This window comes from Oncorhynchus keta, chromosome 13 (genome assembly GCF_023373465.1).
Source record: "Oncorhynchus keta strain PuntledgeMale-10-30-2019 chromosome 13, Oket_V2, whole genome shotgun sequence".
Taxonomy (NCBI): domain Eukaryota; kingdom Metazoa; phylum Chordata; class Actinopteri; order Salmoniformes; family Salmonidae; genus Oncorhynchus; species Oncorhynchus keta.
The window spans coordinates 50154954-50178248 of NC_068433.1; the positions used below are offsets into that span (position 1 = coordinate 50154954).

Sequence of the window (23295 nt, forward strand, 5' to 3'; positions counted from 1 at the left end):
TATAGTTTCCCTGGTCTTATAGTTCCCCTGGTCTTATAGTTCCCCTGGTCTTATTGTTTCCCTGGTCGTATAGTTTCCCTGGTCTTATAGTTCCCCTGGTCATATAGTTCCCCTGGACTTATAGTTTCCCTGGTCTTATAGTTTCCCTGGTTTTATAGTTTCCCTGGTCTAATAGTTCCCCTGGTCATATAGTTCCCCTGGTCTTATAGTTTCCCTGGTCTTATAGTTTCCCTGGTTTTATAGTTTCCCTGGTCTTATAGTTTCCCTGGTTTTATAGTTTCCCTGGTCTTATAGTTTCCCTGGTCTTATAGTTTCCCTGGTCTTATAGTTTCCCTGGTCTTATAGTTTCCCTGGTTTTATAGTTTCCCTGGTTTTATAGTTTCCCTGGTCTTATAGTTCCCCTGGTCTTATAGTTTCCCTGGTCTTATAGTTTCCCTGGTCTTATAGTTCCCCTGGTCATATAGTTTCCCTGGTCTTATAGTTCCCCTGGTCATATAGTTCCCCTGGTCTTATAGTTCCCCTGGTCGTATAGTTTCCCTGGTCAGTTCCCCTTATCGTATAGTTTCCCTATTCTTATAGTTCACTGATCTTATAGTTTCCCTGGTCGTATAGTTTCTCTGGTCTTATAGTTCCCCTGGTCTTATAGTTTCCCTGGTCGTATAGTTTCCCTGGTCAGTTCCCCTGATCGTATAGTTCCCCTGGTCTTATAGTTTCCCTGGTCAGTTCCCCTGATCGTATAGTTTCCCTGGTCAGTTCCCCTGATCGTATAGTATCTCTGGTCTTATAGTTTCTCTGGTCTTGTAGTTTCCTGGTCTTGTAGTTTCCCTGGTCTTGTAGTTCCCTGGTCGTATAGTTTCCCTGGTCAGTTCCCTGATCGTATAGTTTCCCTGGTCTTATAGTTTCTCTGGTCTTATAGTTTATCTGGTCAGTTCCCTGATCGTATAGTTTCCCTGGTCTTATAGTTTCCCTGGTCTTATAGTTTCCCTGGTCAGTTCCCCTGATCGTATAGTTTCCCTGGTCTTATAGTTCCCCTGGTCGTATAGTTTCCTGGTCAGTTCCCTGATCGTATAGTTTCCCTGGTCAGTTCCCCTGATCGTATAGTTTCTCTGGTCTTATAGTTTCCCTGGTCGTATAGTTTCTCTGGTCTTATAGTTCCCCTGGTCTTATAGTTTCCCTGGTCGTATAGTTTCCCTGGTCAGTTCCCCTGATCGTATAGTTCCCCTGGTCTTATAGTTTCCCTTGTCTTATAGTTACCCTGGTCTTATAGTTTCCCTGGTCTTATAGTTCCCCTGGTCTTATAGTTTCCCTGGTCTTATAGTTCTCCTGGTTGTATAGTTTCCCTGGTCTTATAGTTCCCCTGGTCTTATAGTTCCCCTGGTCGTATAGTTTCTCTGGTCTTATAGTTTCCCTGGTCTTATAGTTTCCCTGGTCAGTTCCCCTGATCGTATAGTTTCTCTGGTCTTATAGTTTCTCTGGTCTTATAGTTTCTCTGGTCTTATAGTTTCCCTGGCCTTATAGCCCTGGGAGAGCCTGATGAACTAGGGGTCGCCCTACCTCTGAGCTGGACACCCCACTGAGTGTTTTTTAATAAAAAGGTTTCTTCCACTCCAGCTGTCGGCTGCCGAGCTCTACGCCACTGGTATCAGTGGGATGCTAGGATCGGGACTGGGCTGGAAGGTCAATGCCCGTGGGTAATAGGCTTGAAGCAGGGATAACCTAGGCCAGCTCATTAAGCTCAAGGGGGAGGCATGAGTTGGGCAAGACACAAGTCTTGGGGGTATGATCTCTGACCCTCTGTAACTTTCTCACTCATCATTATTCACAGGATTATCCGTAATCATGGTAGCATCCACATCAATGTAGAAGTGTTTAGAAACATATTCTATTCTTATTTATAATAAAAGTGACTCCAAAATGACACAATACATTATTTACCATTCATTTCTATTGGGCACAAAATAATCTGAAACACAACCAAATCAAACTGCAAAGGCATCCAACAAGTATGTAGTCATTACGTGCTATGAACATGGTGTAATGGTCAGAAGAGGAGGAGTAGGAAAGATCGGACCAATGCGCAGCGTGGTAAGTGTCCATATTTTAATTAAATATAACCAAAACCTGAATACAAAAGAACAAGAGAAATAAATTAAAACCGAAACAGTTCTGTATGGTAAGACACAGACACAGAAAACAACTACCCACAACCCATAGTGGGGTAACAGGCTGCCTAAGTATGGTTCTCAATCAGAGACAACGATCGACAGCTGCCTATGATTTGGAACCATACCAGGGAAAACACAGAAATACAAAACCTAGAATACACAAAATAGAATGCCCACCCCAACTCACGCCCACCCCAACTCACTTGTTGAACACCATCTAGGTCACATTTAATTTGGATAGCCCGGATACTTTACAAATGGCCATACTATCAACAAATGATCTGTTGATAAGCAACTGCTTGCTAGGGTTAGGGTTAAGGTTAGGTTTAAAATAAGGGCTAAGGTAAGGCTTAAGTTTAGGGTTAGGATAAGGGTTACGGTTAGTGTTAGGACTAGCGTTAGGGTTAGGATAAGGGTTACGGTTAGTGTTAGGACTAGCGTTAGGGTTAGGATAAGGGTTACGGTTAGTGTTAGGACTAGCGTTAGGGTTAGGATAAGGGTTACGGTTAGTGTTAGGACTAGCGTTAGGGTTAGGATAAGGGTTACGGTTAGTGTTAGGACTAGCGTTAGGGTTAGGATAAGGGTTACGGTTAGTGTTAGGACTAGCGTTAGGGTTAGGATAAGGGTTACGGTTAGTGTTAGGACTAGCGTTAGGGTTAGGATAAGGGTTACGGTTAGTGTTAGGACTAGCGTTAGGGTTAGGATAAGGGTTACGGTTAGTGTTAGGACTAGCGTTAGGGTTAGTAGATAGTTAGTTGAAATGTTCCTGATAGTCCGTAGAGCATCTACAAATAAGGTGTTACCCATTTAGTCAAATGAGTAACCAGACTGCAGCCCCGGATCGGGCATCAGGCATCTGTGTCCCATCCTCTCAAGGGAAATGTCAAATACTGACTGGCTGGGCTCCCTAGAGTGTGAATGCAATGTCTTCAGCAGGGTGATGTCACCATGACAAGGTGAGGAGACATTTAGAAGAAGACTTTCTCTAGAGGCCCTTAAGCCACATTTATGTGCCATGGTAATACAGAGAAGGGATTTGGGACTGTCTCTGTTTGGTTCCGGAAGGGCAAAGCTTTGGCTGTTATGGCAGAGATTTCAGGTGTAGGACGAGGCTTATGTAAGCTGGAGGTGGACAAAGATGTGCCGAGGGACATACTGACTCCCCCATCCTCAGTCTCTCCTCACTGAATCATCCACTTTCTTTCTCTAATCCACTTCTCTCTAGTGATCCACAAGTGTGTCCTGTTTGTATTGTTGGATGTTTTAACATATAAATTGGTGGACTTAAACATTTGATGGGGATTAGTCCAGCTTAGCTCTGTGCCTAATGCAATGATTAGGGATTTCTGTCAGAGCAGATAAGTAAATTACTGTATCGCTAGTTATTCAGAGGCTGTGTTCAACTGTTAAAGGGGGAAAAGCCTAAAAGCAGGACCTAAGATAGAAGGAGTTGTTCAGTGTCAGATAATGAGCTGTCAGCCAATACCTCCTCATTAAGTCCCATTCACATCAACCAATTGTGCATTGTGACAGTCAAACAGGGCCCTGAACCATCCAGTATCACAAAACAACTACTCAAAGTGACAAATTACTCAGAGACAATCTGAGTAACTCAGTCAGATGCTGTACACGAAATGAGATCGCCCTGCCATCGGCTGAACCATTATTAAACTGTCAGAGATGTAGCAAACGTGCAGAGCCTCCCTCCAAACACTTTACCGTGAGACTGGTAGCTTTGTCTGAGGCAGGCTAACAGGATAGACTACAGGCCACGAAACAAGGTAAAATACTAGGGGCCTGAAAACACATGGATCAATTTGTCTTTTCTTTGAGCTGCAGAGCCTGTCCCCCAAACAGCTGGATATAATACTACCAGCTGTTACCTGCCTGAATCACAGCTGGATATAATACTACCAACTCTTACCTGCCTGAAACACAGCTGGATATAATACTACCAACTCTTACCTGCCTGAAACACAGCTGGATATAATACTACCAACTCTTACCTGCCTGAAACACAGCTGGATATAATACTACCAACTCTTACCTGCCTGAAACACAGCTGGATATAATACTACCAACTCTTACCTGCCTGAAACACAGCTGGATATAATACTACCAGCTGTTACCTGCCTGAAACACAGCTGGATATAATACTACCAGCTCTTACCTGCCTGAAACACAGCTGGATATAATACTACCAGCTCTTACCTGCCTGAAACACAGCTGGATATAATACTACCAGCTCTTACCTGCCTGAAACACAGCTGGATATAATACTACCAGCTCTTACCTGCCTGAAACACAGCTGGATATAATACTACCAGCTCTTACCTGCCTGAAACACATCTGGATATAATACTACCAGCTCTTACCTGCCTGAAACACATCTGGATATAATACTACCAGCTCTTACCTGCCTGAAACACATCTGGATATAATACTACCAGCTCTTACCTGCCTGAAACACATCTGGATATAATACTACCAGCTCTTACCTGCCTGAAACACATCTGGATATAATACTACCAGCTCTTACCTGCCTGAAACACAGCTGGATATAATACTACCAGCTCTTACCTGCTGTAGATGTGGGGAGCTCCTGCTAGGTCTGCATGGCCCTGTTAGGCCTACACTGAATCATCGCCTACCAGTAATAGATGTTGTTGCATGTAAGATAACCTAACACAACACAAGAGACAAATGTATTGGTCTGTCAATTCCATTGCTTTTTGTAAACAATAGGAGGAAATACATCTCATTTGCAGTGTTTTCTTTTGTTGAGACAAAAAGGGTCTCTCTTGTAACTGTTGTCAGTATGTGGCTTCCTCTCCAACTTCTGGTTGTCCCGTTGTCCTGCTGAAAGTATCTTCTCCCATGTCGGCTACAATAGTTTTTGTTTACCAGGCCTGTTTTCAACAGCAGTATACCACCAGCAAGTTGTCGAATGTCTTGTTTTAACTCGACAATCTCATTAGTCCTCGTCGTTGTTTGTAAACAACTTTGTTTTCATAGCACATCTCCGCTAATCACCTTGTCGCACACATTCATTATTATTAAATAAAGATACATGTTAATGATGTTATATGTGTGGAAGTAGCCCTAGTTTTCAGTAGTTTCTCTAAATTCAAATTTTGATGGATGCATGTAGGCTACTTAATTATCTAATCCATTATTTTCCTCTGTTTCCCTCCATAGGTGCAAAGGCGATTCAAAGCCTGAACTCCAACTGAATAGAAGAACATCCCCAAGACCAGATGCAATGGAGATGTTCAATTTCACCAACTTCACCTACTGGAATGCCTCAGAAGGCACTGACGCAGGGCCTGTCACTGAACCCGAAAGCCCATACAAGACTGTGGAGGTGGTGTTCATCGTATTGGTGGCTGGGTCCCTCAGCCTGGTCACCGTTATTGGAAATATCCTGGTCATGCTTTCCATTAAGGTCAATAGGAACCTACAGACTGTCAACAACTACTTTTTATTCAGCCTTGCATGTGCTGACCTAATCATCGGGCTGTGTTCCATGAACTTGTATACAGTATACATAGTGATTGGCTACTGGCCCTTAGGGCCTGTGGTGTGTGATCTGTGGCTAGCCTTGGACTATGTAGTGAGTAACGCATCTGTCATGAACCTACTCATCATCAGTTTTGACAGATACTTCTGTGTCACAAAGCCCCTCAGCTACCCTGTCAAAAGGACCACCAAGATGGCAGGGATGATGATTGCTGCTGCCTGGGTCCTGTCCTTCATTCTGTGGGCCCCGGCCATCCTTTTCTGGCAGTTCATCGTGGGCGGGCGGACAGTGCCTGAGAGGGAGTGTTACATTCAGTTCTTCTCTAATGCAGCAGTCACCTTCGGCACAGCCATCGCAGCCTTCTACCTGCCCGTTATCATCATGGTCATTCTCTACATACAGATCTCTATAGCCAGTAAAAGCCGGGTGAAGAAAGAGACCAGGAAGCCGTCAGGGCCCAACCCAGAGGCCCTGTCCCACGAGCAGGCAAGGTGCAGTAATCCTGCCAAGCCCATCAACAACAACGTGACAGCAGAGGACACAGAGCAGGGCAGGACCGAAGCCATAGATGACGTGGCCAACCAGCACGACGGTAAACTGCAGAACGGCAAGGGCCCGTCCACCACGGGTGGAGAGGGGGAGATGGAGGGTGTGGACAGGGGTAGGGAGAACTGTGCCCACGGAGAGGAGAAAGAGAGCTCCAACGACTCGACATCTGGCAGTGCAGCGGCGTCCAACCACAAAGAAGAAGAAGCGGTGCCATCCAGAGCAAACTGCAACACCGAGCTCGTTCAGCAACCAACCCGCCACCGGGCCAAGGCAGGCGGCTCCAAACTCACCTGCATCAAGATTAAGACCAAGTCTCCCAAGGGGGACTGCTACACGCCCTCCAACGCCACGGTGGAGATCGTCCCCGCCACGGAGAAGCAGAACCACGTGGCGCGGAAAATCGTGAAGATGACCAAGCAGCCGCCCAAGAAGAAGAAAGCGCCACCGTCTCGGGAGAAGAAGGTGACCCGTACCATCATGGCCATCCTGGTGGCCTTTGTGGCCACCTGGACCCCTTACAATGTCATGGTGCTCATCAACACCTTCTGCTCCAGCTGCATCCCCAGTACAGTCTGGACTATCGGCTACTGGCTGTGCTACATCAACAGCACCATCAACCCCGCCTGCTATGCCCTCTGCAATGTCACTTTCAAAAAGACATTCAAACATCTCCTCCTCTGCCAATACAAAAACATTAGGTCAGCTAGATGAATATGGATGCGAGTGTGGATGTGAGTGTGTGAGCATGTGTGTGTGTGTGTGTGTGTGTGTGTGTGTGTGTGTGTGTGTGTGTGTGTGTGTGTGTGTGTGCGTGTGTGTGTGCGTGTGCGTGTGCGTGTGTGTGTGTGTGTGTGTGTGTGTGTGTGTGTGTGAGAGAGAGAGAGAGAGAGACGTTTATGATGTGGTCCCTTTCCTTTGTTTTTACGCTACGGCTCATAAGAGAACTTGTATCCTGCAGCCATGTTGGGTTTGGCTCTGATGAATGAGATTTGTGATGCAACTGTTGAGACATAAGACTTACAAAGAAGCGCACAGCCAGGAGAACAAATAGACCGAACATGAAAAGGACAGTTGGATAGAGAGCTCTGCACTGCACAAGACGAATTCTAAGGGAAAATAGGGCTGACTGAATTCATGTACTTCCCGTTTGAAATTCAGTGTCAAAAAAAGAAACCTGTATATATCAATGTATACGCAAAATCTAAGTGTGTGTGTGTGTGTGTGTGTGTGTGTGTGTGTGTGTGTGTGTGTGTGTGTGTGTGTGTGTGTGTGTGTGTGTGTGTGTGTGTGTGTGTGTGTGTGTGTGTGTGTGTGTGTGTGTGTGTGTGTGTGTGTGTGTGTGTGTGTGTGTGTGTGTGTGTGTGTGTGTGCGTGCATCAGTCTGAGCGTGACAGAATGATCCATCACACAGTTTCAGTGGAGATGTCTGCCAGTAAAGACAGCACAAGGACATACAGAACATACTACAAACTGTTATCTGTATGCCGGTGGCACTCTGTGTTGGCGGCACACAAAGTAGAGCAGCTTGTCTAAACTTCCTCTCTGACATGTTCATATACGACTGAGTAATATGGCTGGGAGCCTTCCTATCTCCAGGGATGGACCATAAGTGGCCCCTGAAGGGCATAGCAGGACAGAGACCAGGCCTGGCCAGGGTCACCTCTCACCACAACGCAGGACTGAGGTTAGGAAACTTGTTTTGAAAAAAGGTCACAAGTAAACAAATAAATAGATCATTTAAAAATACATCCAAAAAGGCATTGTTCAATGACATTATTTAGCTTGCTATTCGTTTTCCACATACTTTTAGATGATCAGCGATTTGATCTCTTACAATTCATTACGTGAACAGTTTGAAGTTTATTTGATTGTATATTAAGATATTTTTTTAGTCAGATAGTCTAAACTCTTAGGAAACAAGGTGCTAACTAGAACCAAAAAGGGTTATTTGGCTGTCACGGTAGGAGAACCCTGTGAGAACCCCTTTTTGGATCCAGTAGAACTCTTTTGCGTTCCATGTAGAACCCTTTCCACAGAGAGTTCTACATGGAACCCAAAAGAGTTCTACCTGTAAACAAAAAGGGTTCTATCTGAAACCAAAAAGGGTTCTCCTATGGGGACAGCTTCAGAACCCTTTTGGAGCCTGTTTTCTCAAAGTGTGTTGATGCTTGGAGCGTGTAAATACATTCAGAGGGTGGCAGTTGGCAGGGGCTTGGGCTTGGAGCCAAAGCCTATTCAATTATACAGGAAGGGATCTTGTGCTTTTCCAGGGGTGAGTTGGATATTCCTCTGAGATTGGATTTTCAACATAATTTAATCCCGCTGTGTTGCAGATGTTACAGCCTGTGACAAGAGCCTGTTGTATGTCAGTCCTGACTGATAATGAAGAGAACGATTGAAAAGGATTGTATTTTGTCTTGCTGTCATCAGAGGTGGTTCGTTGAGTAGGGGCTACTAAGGTTGTAGAGGGATTGAAAGAGTGTCATATTGTGGAGATTTTAGAGGTTATTTCAGTCCATGTTTCTGTTGTTACCCCAGAATGGGGTTAAATACCAATAATCACAGGCCATGGCCTTGTGAATTATAAGGGCTACTCGATGTTAGATGTACTAATTCATCTACATCTGTGTGTGTGCGTGTGTGTGTGCGTGTGTGTGCGCGCGTGTGTGTGCGCGCGTGTGTGTGTGTGTGTGCGCGTGTGTGTGTGTGTGCGTGCGTGTGTGCGTGCGTGTGTGCGTGCGTGCGTTTGTGCGTGTGTGTGTGTGTGTGTGTGTGGACGTGTTTAACTATTAGTAAACAAACTAAATTTGAACAACTGGGCACATTTTGTTAGTTCCCACGAGGTCAAATTCTATTTCTAGAGGGTTTAGGGTTAAGGTTAGAATGATGATAAAGGGTTAGGGTTAGTAGCAAGGGTTACACCATACCCAAACTGGCCACACGCGTGCGCCATCGTGCCAAAATTGATGTTGTGCCCCCAAACGCAATCAAGACACGCAGGTTAAAATATCAAAACAAATTATATTCATTTGGGGACAGGTCAAAAAGTATTAAACATTTATGGCAATTTAGCTAGCTAGCTTGCTGTTGCTAGCTAATTTGTTCTGGGATAAACGTTGAATTGTTATTTTACCTGAAATGCACAAGGTCCTCTACTCCGACAATGAATCCACACATAAAACGGTCAACCGAATCGTTTCTAGTCATCGCTCCTCCTTCCAGGCTTTGTCTTTTTTGGACTTGTGTAGTTTATAGTTACATCGACGACCAACCGAACTCAGTTCATCTTTCAATCACCCACGTGGGTATAACCAATGAGGAGATGGCACATGGGTATCTGCTTCTATAAACCAATGAGGAGATGGGAGAGGCAGGACTTTCAGCGTCACAAATAAAACGTATATTTTAGTGCTTGGGAACGCAGACGCTCGTTGGCGCTTGCGAGCAGTGGGGCGTGCAATAATTGAATAACATGTATGTTTAAATTCATTTTGCAACGAGCACACGCAATGTGAGCGGTGTGGTCAGCATGTTAGGGTTAGAGTTAAGGCTAGGTTTTTGGGTTAAGGTTAGGGTTAGGATAAGAGTATGGGTTAGGGTTAGTTTTACGTTTAGGTTTAGGGAAAATAAGATTTTGAATTGGACTGAATTGTGTGTCCCCACAAGGTTAGCTGGACAAGAGTGTGTGTGTGTGTGTGTGTGTGTGTGTGTGTGTGTGTGTGTGTGTGTGTGTGTGTGTGTGTGTGTGTGTGTGTGTGTGTGTGTGTGTGTGTGTGTGTGTGTGTGTGTGTGTGTGTGTGTGTTTCATCACATGAATATAGAATATAGATGAAGTCTGTACTGTTTGTGTATGTCTGTTTTAATGAGATCACAGTCTAATGACGTTAGAAATAATACAATACTAGAATTCCCATGTTTTTGTGTCATACTGTTTGTGTCCATTCATTTCGTCCACACAGTATGCTGATCTTCAACACAGTCCATTTATCTCTAACATGCTAATTGTATTCCAATTTAAGTAATGAATATAAAGCAGCCATGGGATGGTCGCCACGTTGGTTGCTCGGGGGGCTTAACAGAAAATGACACCAGCATTGAGCAGCCCCTTAAGGCAGTCTCCTTAAAGAGAGATATGGGACAGGCCTTTAATGGAAACTCACCATGAGCCTGATCAGATTATAAAATGATGTGGAACACCGACTGGAGATTAAAGATTGGCTATTACGTGCTCGGTTTACACAGCCCCTCCCGTCCCACTTAGTGTCCCACTTGCTCCTGATCCCGTTATGTGTGACTGTGACGTCCCCTATATCAGGCATTGTTTAAAGGCCTGTGAAACATAAGGAACATCATATTTACATTTACTATCTATCCCTCTCTATCTCTATCTATCTCTATCTATCCCTCTCTATCTCTATCTATCTCTATCTATCCCTCTCTATCTCTATCTATCTCTATCTATCCCTCTCTATCTCTATCTATCTCTATCTATCCCTCTCTATCTCTATCTATCTCTCGCTCTCTCGTTCTCTCGCTCTCTCTCACTCTTTCGTTCTCTCTCGTTCTCTCGCTTTCTCTCACTCTTTCGTTCTCTCGTTCTCTCGCTCTCTCTCACTCTTTCGTTCTCTCTCGTTCTCTCGCTTGCTCTCTCTCTCATTCTCTCTCTCTCTCTCTCTCTCTCTCTCTCTCTCGTTCTCTCTCTCGCTCTCTCATTCTCTCTCTCTCTCGCTCGCTCTCTCACTCTCGCTCTCTCTCTCTCTGACATTGTCCCCCAATGTCTCCTCCCCCTTAATGACATTGTTATGACTAACATCGCCCCCAATATTATAAAGATAAAAGACAACGCAACCTACTGCAAATTCACTAGAGGCGTCAAAATAACACAAAATTTAGGTCACAAGTAATTATTAATAAATTATGCTTTTAATGGAAATAGTGATGGCAAAGGAAGTGGAAGAGGATGAAGATCATCTGATTCCTTGCAATCGTCCTTATTTAAATGCAGGTTGTCCTCTGGAAGCCTCGCTCGTATAATTCAGTCAATCTGTTCAACTGCCTGAGCCCAGCAGTGTGCGCGAGGCACCCATCCAAGTTTACAATCCAGCCATCCGTCAGGTTGATAAGTGGACCCATGTCTGGGTGTCATCTGTCACATGTCTCAGTGGTTGGTGTTGCTAAGAGCCTCCTAGCTTCCCAGAACGGAACGTCTGATTCAGCTCAGTTTAAGCTGTTGTTTGAGTGATACCAGTAGGAACGAAAGTGCTCTCCAACACAACTGGTGGTCTGGGTCTTTTTAGAGAACAGTTATCCGGGTGTTTGATGGAAAGTGACAGCCATTTATCACCAATGGAGGGACAGGGTTCACCGCCCCCAGACAAGATGGCTGTCACTCACTGAGTCTCAGCGGAATGCTCTTTCAGCTGCTTTCAGACAAAGTGGAAAGCTCACACCCCTTTCGCTCTCCTCACCTGTCAACAGCATATCGTTTGACTAACAGGACCAAAGAAATCCTGCGCTGCCCACTTTGTACGGTCTGATAAGCCCGCATTTGTAGTCACAGTTGCAGAGAGGCGGCCTGTCGTCCACAGGATACACAACAGGCTCTCACGTCTTAGGTACCATGTTTGGATACTGTCAGCCATTTCAGCCAAAGGGGGTCAGCCAAAGGGGGTCAGCCAAAGGGGGTCAGCCAAAGGGAGTCAGCCAAAGGTTTCCACAAAATAAATTACCCGTCCTTCAGGAATCAGACGTTACTGTATAGTCTAGAGAATGATGGAAACAAAGTGATGGAGTACAGTAACTCTCAGATGGATTTTGGCTCGACTTTTTATTACCATACTGTAACAACAGGACATGCTCTCTGTCCATGTCGGGGGGGTATTTCTCATTGAGTGGATTCACTTGTCAACGTACAAAGAGTCTCATTCCACTGGTACTGTATATTTCCCTTTCATCACATAAACATTGTCTCCATGGCGTCAACAGATCATCATGTGCCGTCTGAGCTAGCTGGGCTCCTCTTCACACGGCTTGTTTCAAAGGGCTAAACCTTTTTAGGGAGATGTATTTCCCCTAAATGTTTGATTGTGATTGATTAAATGTTGGGGGATTGTTTTGGTGTAGTACTTAGTTAGTTAGAATTGTGATGTTTTGATAGTGTACTTGACAAGTGTGTGAAAGAGTATTTATTTAGATTGTTACTGTGTTGTTTGGTCTGTTCTTGAGCAGAGGGTTAGTACCCATTGAGATGGGAGCATCCTGAGTCTCTGTTTCTAGTTGAGATAGTTGGGCTGCTTCTGCCACTTCTAGCCGTGTTTCCAAGGCGATGTGGTATATGAAGTGTATCTGAACAGACAAATATATCGCCACATTGTATACTGAGCAATTTGAAGTGCCTTATTACTTATTACCCATTCTTATAATTGCTCATTGATGTTTAAATTGATGTTTTATATTTTCAGTTGATGAAATCTTTGTTAGATGGTGGTGCAATTTAAGGTGACAGTCATAGATGTAGAAAAGCACAAGATCATCTAAAGTCTAAAATGTTTATTTTCTTCTTCGTTGTGGTCGTAGAAGGCATAGGTTTTGTAAAAGGGGGAAAACGTATCTAATTCATCCCTGGAGGTTTGGAGGGTACTTTAAGGTGTGTGTGTGTGTGTGTGTGTGTGTGTGTGTGTGTGTGTGTGTGTGTGTGTGTGTGTGTGTGTGTGTGTGTGTGTGTGTGTGTGTGTGTGTGTGTGTGTGTGTGTGTGTGTGTGTGTGTGTGTGTGTGTGTGTGTGTGTGTGTGTGTGTGTGTGTGTGTGTGTGTGTGTGTGTGTGTGTGTGTGTGTGTGTGTGTGTGTGCAGGGATGTCATGCACCCCAAAAATGTATGTGAAGACAGCTGGGGGTGGTCCTGAGAGGGGCTAATTTGACATTTTTCAAACGCCTGAAATAGCTTTTTTTCTGCAGTCTAGAGACATAATAATTATGCTTCATTATATGTCACAATGTGTCTATTTTTCTGCATATCTACGCATACCTCTTGAGCTGTCTGTATCCTCCTGACTGGTGGTTCTTTTTTTAAACAAACTAAATATGCTTCTCTGCATCTCTGCTAAAATCTGGGTAAAAGATTGAAAGGAATGTGAGTCTTATTCAGTACATTTAGAAAACGCTTGCTTTTCTAAAGTCTGCTAACCTTGCCAGCAGGCATGCCAGCTAAGATAGTTAGACAAGCTCGCTACTCAAACTTGATTGCCTGAAGTGGCTTCATGGTAGCTATTTATGCGGTCGGGAGTAATATTACAGAGAAAACAACGACAACCACACACACACACACACAACACACACACACACACACACACACACACACACACACACACACACACACACACACACACACACACACACACACACACACACACACACACACATACATACATACATACATACATACATACATACATACATACATACATACATACATACATACATACATACATACATACATACATACATACATACATACCTATAAATTCATTAAACAGGACAAATCTGAGGGTGGCACCTTTCTCTATGCCCCCTATGGGCATCTCTGTCTGTCTGTCTGTCTGTCTGTCTGTCTGTCTGTCTGTCTGTCTGTCTGTCTGTCTGTCTGTCTGTCTGTCTGTCTGTCTGTCTGTCTGTCTGTACAAATGAGTGTGTGTGTGCTTTGCTTTGCTTTGCTTTGCTCTATAAGAGACCCTTAGCATGTCAAAGCACCAAGTGGCATCTGTAAATAAGCACAACCCCATAGAAACACAAGCCACACATTGCGTTCAGGGGGTAAGAAACACTAAAGGATTCAACAAACAATGTTGCTTCTGTCCTCACCTCACAGTCCCTGTTTGAAAAGTGTCTCAAAAGCAAGTGGCTTCCAAAGACACACTCTGAAAGATAAAGATTTACAAGACAAACATTTATTTTTGCCTAAACACATGTAAACACAATGTGATCATCATACTGTACATTTTGCATCACGTTTTATAAAGCTATATCTATTATATTGTTGTACAAAATCTAGAATTGAACAGTGTATCAGTATGTGTTAGATGAGACTGCATCCAGACTGAACATGTGTTTATTGAAGGGACAATATTATGGCGGGAAAGAAAGAAACATTGTTAAGTAAATGAGAAAACAAATGCAATTCTGAGAGAACGGACCACTGCCGTGTGACATTTAAAACTGAACTAAAGTACACTCAACTGTCCCACTTAACATTTTTATTTTTACTCTGTCCCATGTTTGGGCTTTGTGAGACTGACGATCAGTCGAAGAGGAGAGTCAAGTGGTAACCTGCTGAATCTGTAGAGAAAAAAACCCATTACTGACAAACAATGAAGTGCTGATGATCAGCCAAGGGATGTGTGTTCGGCATCCATTTTGTCTCAACTTGTAAATGAGTGATGAGTGGAAAGGGACACAGACTGACCGTAGGGAGAAACTGTGAGACCAGCTGCTACAACATGCAGTGTAGTATTGGAAACATCTGGACCTCTTCCAGATATCTGGGGGAATTGTTATTGAAACATATTCAAAGTCTTGTCTTGAGGGAATGAACCATTTTGAACCATTGTAGGTGCAACTTCATTTAAATATCTCTTCAAATGGACAAATGGAATACAAATGATGAAAACTTATATGGTGGAAAATGTATATACAGCAGTGTACACTCTTCCAAAAGGGTTCTTCAGCTGTCCCCATAGGAGAACCCTTTTTGGTTCCAGGGAGAACCCTTTTTGGATCCAAGTAGAACCCTCTGTGGAAAGGGTCCTACATGAAACCCAAAAGGGCTCTGTCTTGGAACCAGAAGGTTTCTACTTGGAACCAAAAATAGTTCTTAAAAGGGTTCTCCTATGGGGACAGCCGAAGAACCCTTTAAGGTTCCAGATAGCACCTTTTGTTTTAGTGTACAGGGTGTTAATTTTTCATTTGCGTCAGTATGTAAATCGAATCATTGTGCTCTCATCCACTGTGCCTCATGGCTCCTAATACGGTCGATATATTGCCTGTTTAAAACGTATTATTTGAATTGTATATATCTCTATAGTATACATTATATGTCATTTGGATGAGGTACAGTTGAAATGTACATAAGTCTACACGTGTTTAATAGCTATCTGAATGTTCCCTTCCCTTCTCACCCTCCCTTGTCCTAATATGATACTCCCTCACCCCTAATGTACAGTAATGACGTTAATGATTTCCTTTGCGCCATTAGTTGATTGTTTAATAGTTCTGGACAGCGAAGCTGAGTGTTAATATCACTGGCCACTCACTTATGAAGCTGTAAAATATGAACCATATTCAGTGGATTTATGGAGGCATATTCATTTTTTAAATCAATTCAAATAAAATGTATGAAAAATGTTTCATGGCATTTTGTGTCCAGATTATTGAAATGATAGTGGTGTGGAGAAATGTATCACTTGTTAGGTCGGAATTGGAAATAGCTTTCATATTAAGCCTCCATAATTTCATATGAACATGGAATTACTTCAATCAAGGTGAGTAAACATCACACATATTTGGACATCATTTCAAAGTTGTTGTTTTTTAATGTAATCGATGATTAGGACAGGTCAACTCCAGTTGTAAACTACAATAACAGTTTTACTCCGAGTTCAACTGGAGAGCGGGGGAACTACAAAGTGAGGTATAATAGCAGGAGAACCAGAACTAATACTGGACACAAGCTCTTACACACTAACAGCTGTACAGAACATTAGCTCATTTATACAAAAGTTTACATCTTTCACTGTAGATAACATTAGAAAAGGAATTTCCTTTACATCAATGAGTACTTATGTTTCTTATTAATGTATGCCCTCAAAAACTGTTAGAAAAGTTGTTAGGAATTTTGCTGTTGAGGGTACCAGCAAAATAACCTTTAAAACCCCAGTAAAGGCATGAGCTTTTAACTTTAAGCTGCTTTAAATCAAGACATGCAAGAAATTATGTTTTATTTGAGTGAGAATCGTTTTGTCACCTCAAACAAAAAGGATGTTATGTAATATGAACAAAAATCCAATTTATTACGACTTTCCAAAAATGACCCTGAAAAATGTTATAAGGTAAGCATTTTAGTAAGAAATGCTTCATTTGTATTATTCACTCAAAGTATGAAATCGCCTACAAGATTTTCCTATGAGAAATCTGGAAAGAAATACATTTTATCACTACTATCCAACTCTTTGTTGTGTAGCTGCTACAGGCCCCTATAAACCTACAGGACAAACATATAGGAACCATGCTGAGATAGGGCAGTATAAGCATCAACTTCCATTTCCTGATTCCCATGATGCACCACTAGTCCATCGGGGTGCGCTCCCTCTTCTTCCCCTCCCGCTTCGGCTTCTTGGCATCTGCAAAAACAGGTGGGCATCAGGTTAGAATCTACATCCATACTGTCACTTACCCTGCAGTCAGTCGTGTTGTTAATCCTACCGCTGGCCTGAGGACTGCAGGTTTACTGTGCATGTGGACAAACATGAAAAGTGCTTTATCATTGTCCCACAAGAGTGGCTTTAGTACCTGACAGCCATGACAGGAACCACAGTCAATATCCCAGTCTCTGGTCTGATGAACAGGAGCAACATACCCCTCCCTCCATACATATATTCTGCTATCTATCTATCCATCTGTCTATCTGTCGATCTGTCTGCACGTCTGCTTGTCTATCTGCCTTCCTGTCTGTCTGCTTGTCTAATCTATCTGTCTTCCTGTCTGCTTGTCTGTCTGTCTGCCTGCCTATCTGCCTGGTTGCATGTCTGCATGTCTGTCTGCGTTTAGAAGAGCGTGAGGGGGAAAGTAAACAACAAGGAAAAGGCAGGACTCATCTATAGTCTGTTTCCCCCAGGAGCTCCTATCATTGTAGATTACAGGGTGGGATGTTGTTGGTGGGCGGTAACAGACGAGGATGTCAACTGGCTAATCAACACCTGTTTGTTTTGTACCTGATCTAAAGCAAGTTCCCACCTGCCACTAATTTAAGGTCCTCCCACGTCAGTTTGTTGATGAAAGCCTTGCCACCCTCTCCAGCTAATCTGAGAAAAACATCCTCAACATAAAACATTGAAACACTCCATCAATACTACTGTACGTTGCTGCTCCACTGCAACATATTAGAACGATCCAAATTGGATTTAAATTTACAGCACATGAATCGATCTATTCACCACCAATGCAGCATTAGCCAATATGCAGTGCCAAGCCAAATCATATACTGTACCAAGCCAAGTCATATACAGTACCAAGCCAAGTCATATACAGTACCAAGCCAAGTCATATACAGTACCAAGCCAAGTCATATACTGTACCAAGCCAAGTCATATACAGTACCAAGCCAAGTCATATACATATACTGTACCAAGGCAAGTCATCTACTGTACCAAGCCAAGTTATATACAGTACCAAGCCAAGTCATATACAGTACCAAGCCAAGTCATATACAGTACCAAGCCAAATCATATACTCATCTACTGTACCAAGGCAGTACCAAGTCATATACAGTACTCATATACAGTACCAAGCCTGTAAGTCATATATAAGCAGTACCAAGCCAAGTCATGTACTGTACCAAGCCAAATCATATACTGTCATCATATACAGTACCAAGCCAAATCATATACAGTACCAAGCCAAGTCATATACAGTACCAAGCCAAGTCATATACAGTACCAAGCCAAGTCATATACAGTACCAAGCCAAATCATATACAGTACCAACTCATACCAAATCATATACAGTACCAAGCCAAATCATATACTGTACCAAGCCAAGTCATATACAGTACCAAGCCAAATCAGTACCAAGCCAAGTCATATACAGTACCAAGCCAAATCATATACTGTACCAAGCCAAGTCATATACTGTACCAAGCCAATACAGTCATATATACAGTACCAAGCCAAGTCATATACAGTACCAAGTACCAAATCATATACTACCAAGTCATATACAGTACCAAGCCAAGTCATATACTGTACCAAGCCAAGTCATATACAGTACCAAGCCAAGTCATATACAGTACCAAGCCAAGTCATATACAGTACCAAGCCAAGTCATATACAGTACCAAGCCAAGTCATATACAGTACCAAGCCAAGTCATATACAGTACCAAGCCAAGTCATATACAGTACCAAGCCAAATCATATACTGTACCAAGCCAAGTCATATACAGTACCAAGCCAAATCATATACAGTACCAAGCCAAGTCATATACAGTACCAAGCCAAGTCATATACTGTACCAAGCCAAGTCATATACAGTACCAAGCCAAGTCATATACAGTACCAAGCCAAGTCATATACAGTACCAAGCCAAGTCATATACAGTACCAAGCCAAGTCATATACAGTACCAAGCCAAGTCATATACAGTACCAAGGCAAGTCATCTACTGTACCAAGCCAAGTCATATACAGTACCAAGCCAAGTCATATACTGTACCAAGCCAAATCATATACAGTACCAAGCCAAGTCATATACTGTACCAAGCCAAGTCATATACAGTACCAAGGCAAGTCATCTACTGTACCAAGCCAAGTCATATACAGTACAGTCATATACAGTACAAGCCAAGTCATGTACTGTACTAAGCCAAGTCATATACAGTACCAAGCCAAGTCATATACTGTACCAAGCCAAGTCATATACAGTACCAAGCCAAGTCATATACTGTACCAAGCCAAGTCATATACAGTACCAAGCCAAGTCATATACTGTACCAAGCCAAGTCATATACAGTACCAAGCCAAGTCATAAACATCCTATCAGCAGTGGAGCATTAATGTGAAGAATGTGATGATAATCAGCATATAAAGTATTGTAAATCATCCCGATGCTAATCGTTCATCCCTGATAAACAAACATGCAATCCATCGGTAAATACAGAAGTAATGATTCCTTGCTTGTATAGAATTGCCAAATCATTAATAAGTGGGTATAAATGAACCCGTTGTAAGGGTCGATATGCCTCAGGCCAATGTACAGACCTAGAGATGACTCATGAATCGCAAGTGTCTAACTGATTGGTGATAACCTACCAGATGTTGCCTGTGCTACCAAAATGCATAATGTTTGTCACTCGAATCCTCCTAAAATATAATGCTGACATCAATGCCCCAGGGACCTGCTATCTGATCTATACATTTCTCAGAAGCACATGTATTGCAATTGTCACGGCCCCTCCTATGCAGTGCATATTGTGGACAAGCCGAGAGAGTTCTGTGAGTTTGGAGATTGGGACGTGGGTGTTCATACAAAAACACAGAAAATTGCTCCTCGCTCCATTTGTTTGGCCAGTTTTAATTTGTTTAACTGTGTTTTTGCCTTTGCCTTTGTCAGCACATTTGTCTCCCTAGGGAGACAGAGAGGATCACATTCCCTCTGCGAGCCCCGTCTGTGAGATTGGAGCTCTCACCATGCCGGAGTGCTTTCTGCTGCATAGGCACATTACTGTGTACTCATTTCTGCCACCGCACTTTTGACACAGACTCATAATAATCAGAGCGGCTCTGAGAGATTATGTTTTGAACCGGGATTCCATGAAACAGGCTGAGTGCAATAAAACTGAATTCAGTGTCTGAATGGGCTGTCTCGTACACAGAGACACAACGACACAGCCCTTCTCAGGGGAATGATAAACCATCGCCGGCCCCAAAAGAACTCCTCGACGGCAGCCACAGGGTTTTCATCTCTATAAAGCCTTTTGTTTCCCCGTAAATCATCTCTGACATTCTCCGCTCCCCACTGTGGCTCCCCTGCTCATTCTTCTGGGTAAGGAGGGAGGAGAATAGGAGAATTCTACAGGTATTCATAACGTTTCATTTCTGCTTCATTTCGGTCACTCTCTGTTTTCCGGCCTTTCCATTTCATTCCGTGGGGCCCGTCTCTTCCTGAGGTTAGACAAGGGAGAAGCTGACACTGAATCTCAGATCGCTCCCTCGCTGCCTCGCAGCATTGTCTCCTCAAGACTATCGGCCTGACATGTTTTCTCCATTGCTCCTGGCAGCAGCAGACAAGGTGGCTTGTTTAGAATTGTAAATATGACTGGGTGGATGTGGTGGCCCCAGCCGGATGTAGGATAGTCCCTCGCTCTGTAGTTGGGGTTCATTACAAGTCCTCTGATCCCTCCTCTGTGACTCTGCCTGGCCTGGAATCCCCTTCCAACACACACACACACACACACACACACAGAGGCAAGCGCATACACACACGCACACGCACACACAAACACCGTCAGCCTCTCTGTTTCCCAGTAACCCTTTGGCTTACCAGGGCTTATCTGTCAAATGGCAGACATGGGAAATCATACTCTCAGATAGGAGGTCTTTCTTTTCAACTCTCTCTATTCTTCTTCTCCACCGTCATCTCTCCCTCCTCCTTTCATACTGTGGTTCTCACCCTCCCCAGGGAAGTAGGCCCGACTTAAAACAGGACTGGCCTCCATCACACAGAATTAATTTGGGAGTATATGATCATTCATACAGGTACAGTGCTATACAATCCTGTACATGTGCTTGCGCGCACGCACACACACACACACTGTATAGAAATTACCATTAAATGTTAATCAATGCAGAAGTAATGTTATTTCTGTGTGTCACCTTGATATTTCTGTCACTGAAATACATGTACACAGAAGAAATACACCAACACAAATATGATTTTAATTTGGATCAGATTCCTTACATGTGACATCCTAAATAGGCTTTGCTCGGCTTATGTGAACGATATTGTAGTTTTTCCGAAAACCATTACCCAAGCCAGGGGTTCCACTCCACTGTCAATCTGACATCTTTTTTTTCGTCACTGTGAGATTTGTTTTACCAGCTTTTAACCCTTTTGATTTCCCCAACTCCCAGGTTATTAGGATGCGAGGGAAACTTGAATTGAACCCAAAATCCCAATCAGATTGACAGGATTGCGTGTTTTTATCTGTCCTCGACCGGGAAAACTGTCTTAACCGTTAGCCGCCTGCCTGAAACACAATGAGGCTCTGGTCCAGTCGCTCCTGGAGAGTCTGTTCTGTTCTGGCACACCCTCTCATACAGCAGATTACTGTCAGGGCTGCTGCCAAATCTACCCTGATTCCAGTTTCACACTCTCAACATATCACCACAGTAGCCTACTTCTCGAAACGCAGTCAGATTGGACATAATGTACACACTAGCCCCATGAGTCCTTTACTGGCGACATCATGCAGCATTCATTCTATTTTTTAACAACTTCTGCTCTCACTTGATTGGTTTTAACAGTGGGAGTCATCAGCTAAATAACGGACAAGTGGGAGTTGTTAATAAAGCCTTTATGTGGGGAAAATATATGGAAATCTGTGTGTTGGCCTCTGTGTTGGTAATATTCTGTCATTGTATGAATGATGGAGCATTGAATTAAAGCATTCATCTGATTTACTTTCAGAACATTTTGTAAAGTTTGGACATGAGGTATACATACATCTTATACAGTGAGGGAAAAAAGTATTTGATCCCCTGCTGATTTTGTACGTTTGCCCACTGACAAAGAAATGATCAGTCTATAATTGTAATAGTAGGTTTATTTGAACAGTGAGAGACAGAATAACATCAAAAACTTTCAGAAAAACGCATGTCAAAAATGTTATAAATTTATTTGCTTTTTAATGAGGGAATTAAGTATTTGACCCCCTCTCAATCAGAAAGATTTTTGGCTCCCAGGTGTCTTTTATCCAGGTAACGAGCTGAGATTAGGAGCACACTCTTAAAGGGAGTGCTTCTAATCTAGGTTTGTTACCTGTATAAAAGACACCTGTCCACAGAAGCAATCAATCAATCAGATTCCAAACTCTCCACCATGGCCAAGACCAAAGAGCTCTCCAAGAATGTCAGGGACAAGATTGTAGACCTACACAAAGCTGGAATGGGCTACAAGACCATCGCCAAGCAGCTTGGTGAGAAGGTGACAACAGTTGGTTATTCGCAAATGGAAGAAACACAAAAGAACTGTCAATCTCCCTCGGCCTGGGGCTCCATGCAAGATCTCACCTCCTGGAGTTGCAATGATCATGAGAACGGTGAGGAATCAGCCCAGAACTACAAGGGAGGATCTTGTCAATGATGTCAAGGCAGCCAGGACCATAGTCACCAAGAAAGAAATTGGTAACACACTACTCCGTGAAGGACTGAAATCCTGCAGCGCCTGCAAGGTCCCCCTGCTCAAGAAAGCACATATACATGCCCGTCTGAAGTTTGCCAATGAACATCTGAATGATTCAGAGGACAACTGGGTGAAAGTGTTGTAGTCAGATGAGACCAAAATGGAGCTCTTTGGCATCAACTCAACGTGTTTGGAGGAGGAGGATGCTGCCTATGACTCCAAGAACATCATCCCCACCGTCAAACATAGAGGTGGAAACATTATGCTTTGGGGGTGTTTTTCTGCTAAGGGGACAGGACAACTTCACCGCATCAAAGGGACGATGGACGGGGCCATGTACCGTCAAATCTTGGGTGAGAACCTCCTTCCCTCAGCCAGGGCATTGAAAATGGGTCGTGGATTGGTATTCCAGCATGACAATGACCCAAAACACACGGCCAAGGCAACAAAGGAGTGGCTCAAGAAGAAGCACATTAAGGTCCTGGAGTGGCCTAGCCAGTCTCCAGACCTTAATCACATAGAAAATCTGTGGAGGGAGCTGAAGGTTTGAGTTGCTAAACATCAGCCTCGAAACCTTAATGACTTGGAGAAGATCTGCAAAGAGGAGTGGGACAAAATCCCTCCTGAGATGTGTGCAAACCTGGTGGCCAACTACAAGAAACGTCTGACCTCTGTGATTGCCAACAAGGGTTTTGCCACCAAGTACTAAGTCATGTTTTGCAGGGGGGTCAAATACTTATTTCCCTCATTAAAATGCAAATCAATTTATAACATTTTTGACATGCGTTTTTCTGGATTGTTTGGTTGTTATTCTGTCTCTCACTGTTCAAATAAACCTACCATTAAAATTATAGAGTGATCATTTTTTTGTCAGTGGGCAAACATACAAAATCAGCAG

General features: G+C 43.3%; 2 protein-coding genes across 5 annotated transcripts in view; one reads left to right on the plus strand and one right to left on the minus strand.

The window, feature by feature from the left end:
* Positions 1-15640, plus strand: part of LOC118370758 (muscarinic acetylcholine receptor M2) — a 90857-nt gene extending 75217 nt beyond the window's left edge. For all 3 annotated transcript variants that reach the window (XM_035755870.2, XM_035755871.2, XM_035755872.2), the window contains one exon: positions 5364-15640. In XM_035755870.2, the coding sequence (XP_035611763.2) occupies positions 5428-6945 (1518 nt within the window). In that variant the 5' untranslated portion in view covers positions 5364-5427 and the 3' untranslated portion in view covers positions 6946-15640. The remainder of the gene's footprint in view (positions 1-5363) is intronic.
* Positions 15641-15795: 155 nt separating this feature from the next.
* The window catches only part of LOC127906844 (pleiotrophin-A-like), a 64906-nt gene continuing 57406 nt past the window's right edge, over positions 15796-23295 (minus strand). For both annotated transcript variants that reach the window (XM_052460575.1, XM_052460574.1), the window contains exon 5: positions 15796-16625. In XM_052460575.1, the coding sequence (XP_052316535.1) occupies positions 16570-16625 (56 nt within the window). In that variant the 3' untranslated portion in view covers positions 15796-16569. The remainder of the gene's footprint in view (positions 16626-23295) is intronic.